General features: G+C 32.1%; 1 protein-coding gene across 5 annotated transcripts; it reads left to right on the top strand.

Annotated features, from left to right (window-relative positions):
• Positions 1-776: 776 nt before the first annotated feature.
• On the top strand, positions 777-10,392 carry LOC110817407 (coatomer subunit delta-like). Of its 5 annotated transcripts, none has more exons than XM_022045934.2 (12): positions 777-902; positions 1,909-1,974; positions 2,349-2,388; positions 3,140-3,363; positions 3,660-3,902; positions 4,006-4,180; positions 4,358-4,662; positions 7,963-8,161; positions 8,245-8,398; positions 9,041-9,103; positions 9,203-9,299; positions 10,058-10,392. In XM_022045934.2, exons 2-12 carry the CDS (start codon positions 1,972-1,974, stop codon positions 10,145-10,147), a joined length of 1,593 nt encoding a protein of 530 aa, XP_021901626.1. In that variant the 5' UTR covers positions 777-902; positions 1,909-1,971; the 3' UTR covers positions 10,148-10,392. The 5 variants fall into 5 exon arrangements, with proteins under 5 accessions (XP_021901626.1, XP_021901624.1, XP_021901625.1 ...); XM_022045932.2 differs by having other exon boundaries at positions 816-954; XM_022045933.2 differs by lacking the exon at positions 777-902 and adding an exon at positions 954-1,013.
• Positions 10,393-11,932: the final 1,540 nt, after the last annotated feature.

Here is an 11,932-nt window from a genome sequence, read left to right as displayed (position 1 = left end):
TTGCTCAAATTGTGTAAGCTAATTTTTATGTTATTCACGCTAGTAGCAAGTTTTTTTGGACGTGCAAAGATTAGAAGAAATGTTTGATAATGTTAACATAGCTCATAATGTGTGCTTTAAATAGATATTTCAACTGTTGAAATTTTTGATAAGTAAGGAGCTCTCTATCAAATAATGTCGGGATAACTAGATTATCTTTTCTTTATATTATTGTACTAATAAGTTCAATTATATTTGTTGTTTTAAAGAACTTTCTCTTTAATTATTTACGATTATCAATAGATTGAGCTACCAAGTGGATTTACTAATCGAATGCATTTCTCTTTTTATGACAAGGAGATTCCTATATATATATATATATATATATAATGTGTTGTCTTGGTATATCTCCTTTGTCCAACCCATGAAACTTTGAACCATTTGGTAACCATTAGTAATAATGAAGTACGTATATATATATATATATATATATATATTTGTTGTGTTAAGCAATAATACGTACACAGAGATAGTAAACATTACTCTTATCTATCAACTTGTAACATAAAATGGTTTGGACTAGAACTTTAATGGGCTTGTCCATGGAATTGTTAAATTCTCATCCAAAAATTATTCTGGAGAAGCATAATTTTTCTTTGTGGCATCTTAAATATTTTGTTTATAAAAACATAAATTAATTAATTAATAAAATAAGTAGAAATTTTTAAAAAAAATCATCATGTGTAAACAAGGCTGAAACAAACATCAAGAGCTCTAGCCGAGCCGAAGTTTCCAAGTGTTACAACCCAAATTTAAATGGAATGCAGCCCACCGAATGCCCATATTGAAGTAAGCATTTCTTCTTCTGTAACACTCTTCTTCGTCGTTGCTGTTGAAAGTGTTGCAACGGAGTAGTGGATCGAGTAAGTTTATTATCAGATTTAAATCGTAAAGTCTCGCGCTACTCTAATATCAGTGAGTTATTCACTCCATTTCTTTTCGAATTCTCATAGCTAGTCTCATATGTAAATTTGGTATGATATGATTCACTTAGCTGTAGTCGGCTTCTTTGGATAAAATCTTTCCGAGGTTTTGGTTTGTAATGATCGTTTTGGCATCTAGCATCCGCTTCTTAATTTTTCCTTCCTGACGTTCCCTGTTTTTCCTATTATGTTGCTGCAATCTGGACTTATATTACGTGGTCGCTTCTTTAATCAGTTTTGTTTTTTTAGTTAAGTAATGAAATAAATTCAGACCAGGGTGGGTCGTGTGCAATTGAATTTGGCTTAGGTGAGTGAAATGGTTTGTTTTCTCAAGCAGATCCAAGATACGACGGTAACAATTTTGGAATTCCTCTTATTTTCTTTAATCTTCTCATTATTTATTCATTGAAGAATCGAGGCAGAAAGCATCTCATACAACCAATGAATCTGAAGTTTGTGCTAATACCTAGATCTGGAGCGGTTTAGTTTTTGTTTCGTGCTCTTGGATCTCGCTTTCTTCTTTATTTTCAAATCATGGACATCTAAATCTAATTTTACATAATGTGTGTTTTCTGTATATTTTACGTATTTTTCCTTGCTTTCTCCAACTGAATTTAATCGGGATTCAAGTGTCTGATTTTTTTTTATCAAGTACATTAAGATTTGACACACTTATGTTGCATATGTTTGAGCTGCTAATGTAAAATGGTGCTTTCATTTACTTATAGAAAGAGGAGCTGATGATGTGTCTGTTAATTTGAAAGCTATATGCTGTATCTCTTCTCTGTGCGAGCATGTAGTTTATACTCTGAAAATAATTAGGTTGCTGGGACTTGAAATGACTGATGATTCTTGCTTCTTACATCTATTTGTTCTCTGGATTGAATTTTTGCTGATTCTTTTTGCACTCTAACTTGGTGGTGCTAACCCAAGTTTATGTTTCTAGGTTATTTGCACAACAGTGGGTATTGTCTTTCAGTTGGTGGTTGTTTTTGCCTGATAAACGAAGATGGTAATTTTTGCCCCTTAGTATAATATACTCTGTCAGTTTTATTTACTGTTAATTAGGATTTCAAGTGAAATTTGTAATCTTATGTTAGTTAAATATCTATGAATTTTTGCATTACTGCATTTTCAATTTTTGCATTATTGCATTTTTAATTATTAACGCTTTGAGTTCTTAGACTTTTGTACTCTGTTACTGCATAACATATTTTCCACGATATGAACATGTTTTTCAATCAGCTCTTGGCTGTTTCACCTGACAATCAGAGTGAAGTTAAGTGACCTGGGAATTTAAGTGTAATTTCATGTTTTGCTTTTAAGTGCTATGTTATCCTTTCTCAGTGGATTGTTGGCATCTTATTTACCTTTTACGTGATTTAGGTTGTGCTTGCTGCATCTATAGTGAGCAAGTCTGGTAAAGGTGAGTTATCTACTCGTTTGCTGGAGTTTTCTTCTGAAAGTTATCTGTCTCTACCATTTGTCATTATGTTCCTTACTCAGGACTTTGGCGCTGAGATATATGATAATAATGTCTTTTACTGATCTTATGGGTTCTCACAGGCACCAGAATATAGCAAACCTTAGAATAGTTAGACTGTGTTTATGCTCTTACGACTTGTCTTTAAGTTAGAGTAGAATTGGAGGTTGGATTTGTAAGACAAACATCAAGCCAAGTCATTTTAAGCCCTTTCAAGGTCTTGTTATTCCTCAGGTAGCTAGTGTGCAATTTTAGGACAGAATTTTTGGATGTGTTTAGTTTTTGAAGAGAAGGTGTTTTAAAAGAAAATTTTCCTTAAAATGTTTTCTGCAGGCAAAACATCTTTAGTTGATGAATTGATATTTATTCTTTTGGAATTCTTTTCCACATACACAATAAGAAGGAGAATGCATTTTCTCTTCCCTATTTTCTAGTACCGGAGAGTAAGAAGCCTTTGGTTTTTACATTTGAGAAATCATTTGGAATTCTATTAACTGAACAGATTGTTTTCTCTTTTTTCTTATGGAAAATGAGAGTAGAAAAGGCAGATATGAAAGAAAATAAAGAAGAAATATCTTTAACATTCCAGTAAGAAAATGAAAAACCTTCTTTTGTTATTAAACAGAAAGATGTTTCCATTATAAATGCACCACATCCGTTGAGTTTCTTTCTTTATCCTATTTTTGTTCTGCAGTTCTTGTGTCCAGGCAGTTTGTGGATATGTCTCGCATTAGAATTGAAGGTCTTCTTGCTGCTTTCCCAAAGTTGGTGGGCACAGGAATGCAACATACATATGTTGAGACTGAGAATGTCCGCTATGTTTACCAGCCAATAGAAGCTTTGTACTTGTTACTTGTAACAAACAAGCAAAGCAACATTCTTGAAGATTTGGAGACTCTAAGGCTACTTTCAAAGCTTGTATCCTTCTACTATTTTTCTGTTACATGTTTATGTTCTAAAGTTGTCTTTATTGCATACATAAGCATATCTTCTGAGGGTATGGTTTTTAAATTTTTACACGTAGCAGCAAGGACCTAAATAGTTTTCTTTCATGGACCTATTCTAATTTCTACCTCTTATTAAACTGTTGGTGCTTATATTTCAAAATTACTTCAATAAGGTGAAACATCATTTGTTTTAAATTACATATATATATATATATATCATGCTTTAGTGATAATAGGGGATATTTCTGATTCCTTAAGATTATCTAGGTACCTGAGTATTCCATGTCTTTAGATGAAGAAGGCATTTGCAAGACTGCTTTTGAGCTGATATTTGCTTTTGATGAAGTCATTTCCCTGGGGCACAAGGAGAATGTGACTGTTGCCCAGGTTAAGCAATACTGTGAGATGGAGAGTCATGAAGAGAAGTTGCACAAACTGGTAATGCAGAGCAAGATCAATGAAACAAAGGATGTTATGAAGCGCAAAGCCAGTGAGATTGACAAAAGCAAGGTATTTTTTCAGGGCTAAGGAATGGCTCTTACACTACCTTTTTGCATTCCATTATTTTATTGTATTTGCGGATCCTACTAACTTGATCGCTTACATTTTGTAGATTGAGAAGAATAGAAGTGATAAAGGAGGATTTATGTCCTTGCAAGCAATGGGGTCTGGAAGAATAGAAAGTAGCTTTAGTGATATGAGCATTTCTAGTGGAGGTGGTGGCTTTGGTAGTGGTTCTGGGATTGCAATCAGCAATGAAGTTGACTCCTTCTCTGCCAAATCTAAAGGTTCGTGGCCTTGTAAATGGTATAATTTCTCCAATGTCTTGTTTTTTATGAAATAGCAAGTAGTAAATCTTGAGATTTTAATCCTTGGTCATGTTGCTTTAATGTCAAAAAACTGTGCTCTTGATGAGTGGGTTTATTGATAGGAGAAAATCCTTTTTGAGTTCTTCCTGTCACCAGGTCGTCCTCCATCATCTGCTACTGCTCCTCCTAAAGGTCTTGGCATGAAGCTTGGTAAATCTCAAAGGACAAACCAGTTCTTGGAGTCTCTGAAAGCAGAAGGTGAAGTTATTTATGAAGATGTGCAGCCAAAAGCTGGTGTGTCGAAATCTGCAGCTCTACCACCAACTGATCCCATCACTTTAACTGTTGAGGAGAAGCTCATTGTAACACTAAAAAGAGACGGTGGAGTCAGTGACTTTGATGTTCAAGGGACCCTGTCACTTCAAATTCTTAGCCACGAAGATGGGTTTATCCAAGTTCAGGTATTTTCATGTGTGCCTTCAGGTTAAATTGCTGGCTATCTCTTATCAAGAGTCACATTTTTTCTTTGCTCCCTCCCTCCTCCAATGATGTTTTCCTCTATCTCCATAAAAAAAAGTGTCTGAAATAATTTGTTTTCTGCAATATAAAGTTGTTTGTTCATCACTCGGCCGTGTTTAGGCAGTAGCTGGCATAAATGAATTTTGGATATACTGTGAAATCGTTAGGATGGGCATTTGAGTTTTGCATTAAAATATTATGTTTGCGCATATGCGCTTGTTGCTCACTCTATTATATTATATTTAGCTTTAGTATAATGGTAGCATGTTCGAATAGGATTGATGCAGGATGGATTAGTTTTAAATTGCATAAATAAATAAGAAATTACTCATCTATTAGATATAAAACTACTGTATTATTTAGGAGTTTATTATTATGCTTTAGTAATTTTAAAATTTCATTCTCACTAGTGGTTAGTTTCTCTGATTTGCTTTATTTTTAATATTATTAGCACTAGTATTTCATGTCTTATTATGAATAGAATTTCTAATATTTTTAGTCATGATATTTCTTAGTCTAATTTTACTTGGGAAAGAATTAATTGGCACTCTATAAATACTTGTGTAATATCTTTTAGATGATTATTCAAATATTCAATAAAAAGCTCTTAGAGTTTCTCCGTTTTCTAGTCGTGTGGTATAATCAAACTCTTAGGCAGTAAGTTTAAGATTTTTAGATGTGATGTCTAAGAAATCCTAAATGTAATGTATCAGTTTTTGTTTCCAAATCTGTAAGTAGGCAAATTTACCTTAATTTGTCCTACATCGGTTGATTCAGAACTAAAAGAATCTTACATTAAGAAGGATTAGAAGACAACACATCAAAAGGCTTTAATGCATTGAGCATTATCTCATTTATGTTTAGGGGAGTTTAGGAATTCAGGTTAAAATTAGTATGGTTCAACAAATTGATTAAGATAGTCAAGAGGTTTGAATATTATCAATGCCAAACAGATCATATTATGTTTATCAAGTATGATCCTTCAGGAAAAATGACAATACTTATGTAGATGATATAATAATTATAGGGGATGACATAAAAAAAAGTCTATTATTAATTATATAATATGTAAAACAACTATACTATGGATCAGTTTTCTCCAACCAGGGGAGATCGATACTGAATGAGCTAGTACTAAATATCCTAAATAAATTAAAATTTATAATTATATTATATGTAAACAACTATAGTATTTAATAATCTATTATTATATTTTCTAGGATTATTATCAAGATTTTAGTCTTATTAGTATATTTATATTAGAATTAGTATTCTCAATATTATTAGTATTAGTTTTTTATTCTTATTAGAATTTTTAATTCTATTATATTATTATTTCTTAGTCTCATTCTAGTTAGGAAAAGATTATTATAAATAGTTTTATAATTTCACTTATTATTCATTCACTTATTCAATAATATTTTTTGAAAGTTTCTCAACTTTTTGGTTGTATGATGCAATCAAATTGTTAAATGTGATACTTAAGGCTTCTTATATGTCTAAAAAACTTTAGGTATGATGTCTAGGTTTTCTTATCTCTAAATCTCTAATTGGATAAATCAATCCTATTTGTTTTACATCAAAGAGTCTAGATTATTAGAATAGGGAAACTTTTTAGTATTAAAGGGAACATAACACTTACCGTCCCTCTCTTCTTTCTCAAGTTCATTTTGACTCAACAAGAGGATCCTTTGTGATGGTAACTTGGAGACAACCTCAAGTTTAGATTCTTGCTCTTTCTTAATATAATGAGAAGGTTTAACAGCTATCACTTTCCAGGATATTTAAACATATAATTTATCCTTGCATGAAGGTCATAAAACTTAGGGTGACCAAAACGAAAATGAGTATTTTCTGTAGAAAATGAATGAGAGATTCCTGAAATTCGAAATCTTTTGGGCCTCTTGGAACTGATTTAGCTATAATCGCAGCCTGAATTTGGTTTTTGGAATCCTTGGGTTTATACACTTTGTAATTCCTTCTTTGATCACCTCAAAACCCTACCTTTAGCCAATTCCATATCGCCAACATACTTTAAAAAGCTCTAGTTCCATCGAGGGTAAAAGTGTTGACATGGATAACAATGCATCAAAGGCTTTACACCAACAAGATGCTACAAGTTTATCATCCTAACTGCACTCTTTCTCCAAATATCTGCATCATGTTCTATAGAGGAGGAGAGATGTTCCTATCTACTCCTTCTTCATTGTGAGATAGCTTGGAAGAAATGGACAAAATTGTTTAACACGTTCAATCTCAATTGGGTCACCCCTCTCACAATAGAGAGCTTTTTATTCTTATACATTTAAAGAGATGGTGAGAAAGGGAGCAATACCTCTGCAGTGAGGGGCGATTTTCTCAAGGTTATGGAGCTTTTTTTATTTTTGAGATAAAAACAATCATAAGATTTTCGATGGCCATTATACCTACTTCTATGAGGTGTGGGAAAGAGTGACTTCTTTGGCAACTTCATGGGCCAAATCCCACGGGAACAACTCAGACATTGTGATGTCCATTCACCATCAGAATTGGAAGACCATTATTTTTGGCCCTTAAGAGGCGGTATTTTTATTGTTTTGATAACTCTTTCGCTTGTATGGTTGCTTTTGGTTTGACTCCTTTAGAGGATGTCTTATTCTCCATATTTGTAACTCTTTTTCTCTCTATCCTCAATAAGATTTCTTCTATCAGAAAAAAATTAAAGCAAAGAAGGCACATTTTTGTTGATTTGATAAATCTTGTGTGTGTATGATTGCTTTTAGTTTGACTCCTTGAGGAAGATGTCTTATCCTCCATACTTGTAATTCCTTTTCTCTCTACGCTTAATAAAATTTCTTCTTCCATCAGAAGAAAAAAAGATTAGGCAAAGAAAGCAAATTAATGATTTTTGGATTTATTGAGCATATTTTCAATATTATGTCATCCCTGCAGATGAGAATATTTATTCCCTGATGTAATATGCGAATCTCGGTGCAAATTTACAAACCTAGATGAGGCTTTAATTGTTTTGTAATCTTTTCCTCTTAGGTTCTATTTAAAAGCTGTGCCGAAGTACCAATTAACATTTTGTGCATTTCTATGGTTGCGTATGCATAAGGTTTGCATTGTGAATTTCAAGTAATAATTTGTTTGGTGCTTTGGTCTTGTAAGTTAATAGTGGTCTATGTGGTGCTCAGTTCTCATTGATAGTTGATGCTATGCTATGTTTGCTTTGATAAATTGTTTACAAGCTTTATTTTCAGATTGAATCTGGGGAAAATCCAGGCATCATTTTCAAGACCCATCCCAACGTGAACAAAGAATTATTTGCAAATGAAAATATTCTAGGCTTAAAGGACCCTAACAGGTCTTTTCCTACTGGTCAATCCGGTGATGCAGCAGGAGTTGGCCTTTTGAAATGGAGAATGCAAAGCGTTGATGAGTCAATGGTTCCGATAACTAGTGAGTTGTGAAGCATAAAATGCTGCTATTCTCCATAAGTTTCTGTTATTTGTTCTTGTCATCTAAAACTTGGTCCATTGCAGTCAACTGCTGGCCCTCTGTTTCTGGAAATGAGACGTATGTAAGCATCGAATATGAAGCTTCATCAGCATTTGATTTACGAAATGTTGTGATTTCAGTACCTCTTCCAGCTCTTCGAGAGGCACCAAATGTCAGACAAATCGATGGGGAATGGAGGTCAGAAACTTGGATATTATCAGGGTTTGAGAGTAAATATTTGAATGACTTGGGATATAGTTGCAACTAGAAACTGTTTTTATTCAATATATGTTTCAGCATACAAGTTCAAAAGCTTTGGCTTTTTAGAAAATTAAAATTCAAAAGATACTGCAGCATACACATCTGAAAGTTGCTTGTAGATAGTCCTTTTTTCTTCTACTCCTTTGAGGTTTGGATGTACATGATGATGGTTACTATAAATTTCTAACGTCCAGGGGAAAATAGAATATCGACCAATGGCATAGTTCCTAGTTATATAACTGATTTATTGAAACAGAGTTGATTATTGCTTTACTTGATGAGTTTAAGTTGTAGTCTAAAGAGGAGCAATCTTAGTTGATTCTGGGCAGCTACTAGAATAGCTGACTGTATAGTAGAACTACTGGCTTGGACATTTTAAGGGTTCCAATGGTTAGGCCTTTCCTTTGCAACTCAGAAATTAGGAAATAAATGGAGCTTAAATTTTGTGATAGGGACATGTATGACTTATCATGGTATATTGTTTCTGGCATTCTGTAATCATTGGTTTTTTTTCCCTCTTTTTTATTGTGTTTTTTGCATGCTTAGCATTTTAATATCTGCTGTATTTTTGACTTGTAGGTATGACTCCAGAAATTCTATTCTAGAGTGGGCCGTACTTCTCATTGATAATTCTAACCGCAGGTCAGCCCAATACTGTGTTTCATCACCTTTGGTGTTATTGTGCAACTTATTTATCCTGTACTAGTGTGGTTTTCTTACCGAACATTGGTTCTGGGACAGTGGGTCAATGGAATTTGTTGTGCCACCAGCAGATTCCTCAACATTCTTTCCCATTTCTGTGCGGTTTTCAGCCACTAGTACCTACAGTAATCTGAAGGTATATTAAGCTTTGTAGCACTTTCTTCCATTAAGATGATTTGTTGTTAATACTATTTATATTGTAGAACAAACTTATAAAATGGTACTGATGAATATTCTAACCCTTCAATTTCTTTTGGATTTTTCCTTTGGTGCTGATTTATTCGGTTGTGCCACTTATTTAATCCAGCATATTGAATATGATAACAGACATTAAGTACTGAGTCTTGTTTCCCTTCTAATTTTATCATGCAAAAGATCTTAAATCCATTTGCATTAAAAAAGTGAAAATAATATTTAGAACATGATATTTTAAAACATGGTATGAGTTTAAGAAAATAGGAGGCTGCTTTTAATATTCTGATAGACTTTTTTAGTACTTTAATACAATACAACCATATTGCTACTCATGTTTTTAACATGCACAAACACAGACATTTTGAGAACTAAAACTAAACATGTTTTCATACACCAAGTGGACCCTTAAACTTAAATATTCCCTGCATTGCGAACTTCAAATCAAAACTATTTTGTGGTTCTGCAGTGGAACACGCACGCACACACACACTCTCTCTATAATTCCCCGACCACCTCCCTTAATGTGATAAAGGATGATTTATAATGAAGGTCCATCATGGCTGCAGGTTCCTTAACTAGAGGACTCTTTAGATCATACAAGCATATTTCACTCTTGATAGATTGGTTTTCCAAATGTGTTGTCCCATTGTCTTTCCTTTTCAAATAGAATGCGGAGAATTCTGATTTACATCCCTGTAGGTTGCAAATATCATCCCTGTGAGAGGTGGAACGCCAGCCAAGTTTTCTCAGAGAATGCAACTGATCACAGAAAATTATCAAGTAGTCTAAGTGTTGTTGTTTGTGATGATTATAAATCAGGTCACAAATTGTCGGACACAGAAGTTTGTTTCCTGTTTTATAGAAATATGATTACTGTGTCAAGTCTTTTTTTTTTTTTTTCCTTTTTTGTAATTACATTGTTATACTCTTGTTCTCAAAATTTTGAATCTCCGACATGTTCCTTGTTGTATTGGCTTTGACTAATGTTTAAATTTTTTTTTCTGGCTATTAAAGGGTTCAAAGTTGATGGTTTATATGCTAGCATGTATGTGGATTTGTATTATTATCATTGTTATATTTTATTATGAAGGAAAAATACGCCAGTCACAAGAGATCATTGTAGACCAAAAATTTGAAAAGTCAAGATGAATGATTATAGTCCTAAATTATATAAGGTGCCATTGTCAAAGTTATATAAATTAAAACCAAGTTGTAAAGAAAAAGTTAAAAAGATTCTCAAAATATAAAAAAAAAAAACTGCACAATTTAAAAGAACCAAAACTTTCTTTCAGAGTTTAAGAAGCAAAGGTCTTTTCAATGACCTATTTTGTTTGCAGGCAACTAGGATCTAGGATGATAAAGAGGTTGAGAAAAATTCTTTAATTTTGAGTTCGCACCTAACTTTTTTCTACTTTTTCCAGTTTCCGAACAACCATTAGTCAAATATATGCTTGAAAACTTGATTCTAGAAGATTTAAATTCAGCTTAGGTATACATAAAATTATCAACCTAGATAAAATTTCTATCTTTTCTTCTGGTCCTAACATAAGATGACCTCCAAAATGGGAATAAATGTCACATGGCATATCCTAAGTTTTTATACCTTAAATTGATATTGAGATTAATCATGTACTCGGTGCAAATCTTGATTCCACATCCTTAACCTACTCAGTTTACATATCTACATGACATAACAAAATGAAGATAAATTTTAAAAAGAAAGAAAATTTTGATCCCAAACATAAAAGTCCCACTTCTTTTTTAGCACAAATCCTACTTACACCATCCATTTTTAAGTTTTAGTTTTACTACAAGAGAATCCATTTTATCCTCCCTTAGTTTTGTATCCATGAGAAGGATAATATATGAGACTTGAAGCTTCCCTAGTTTGTCAATTATTTTCGGATCCAACATATAAAATTATTGTGCTTATGAGATTGCTTTACAACAATTGTTAATAAAATATATGTTTATGTTATCTAAATACAAATCTCACCACCTATACGAAAATTCTTTAAATTATTTGTAATGAAATTTATTTTCAATATATTTTTATTTTTTTAAATAATATAACATATATATCAATTATTTATAATTAAAATTAATTAAAAATAGTTAAGTTTGTTGAAATTACTACAGAAAGTTAATCTAAATTAGATAAATTTAAAATATCCTCTAGTAATAAAAAAAATATGAAAGATTAAATTAACTTGTCAATTATGTTCTGAATTTCATCATTCTTTTTTCTCTTTCCTTTTATTGCGACTGAATTTGAACTGAAATACACTTAGTATATAATCTAACTGCTTTTTGCACAAATTACTACCCTTTATAACAAATACATCCTTATAAATCTTTTCCAGCATTCTCCTACTTTACATACAGTCACAAAAAATAATTTTTTTTTAATATTACGCTAAATAACATATAATATTTAATTAATATTTAAATTAATTAAAAATGTATTATTTATTATTAAATTTAATACGTCATACTAAAATTAATTAGTGTTAGTTTTTATTAATATGAAATAATTAAATCAATATTTTTTTTTATAAATATATATATTTATAT

The sequence above is a fragment of the Carica papaya genome, chromosome 2, assembly GCF_054855325.1.
Source record: "Carica papaya isolate Zhongbai chromosome 2, ASM5485532v1, whole genome shotgun sequence".
Lineage (NCBI taxonomy): Eukaryota > Viridiplantae > Streptophyta > Magnoliopsida > Brassicales > Caricaceae > Carica > Carica papaya.
Note: the sequence above shows the minus strand (reverse complement) of the source record. Positions and strands in the feature narration are given on the sequence as shown.

Bases quoted from the DNA above. Each gene is read 5' to 3' on its own strand.
- LOC110817407 (XM_022045934.2), top strand. The intron at 3,364-3,659 runs GTATCCTTCTAC...AAGATTATCTAG, and splicing joins TAAGGCTACTTTCAAAGCTT to GTACCTGAGTATTCCATGTC. The intron at 4,181-4,357 runs GTTCGTGGCCTT...TCCTGTCACCAG, and splicing joins CTTCTCTGCCAAATCTAAAG to GTCGTCCTCCATCATCTGCT.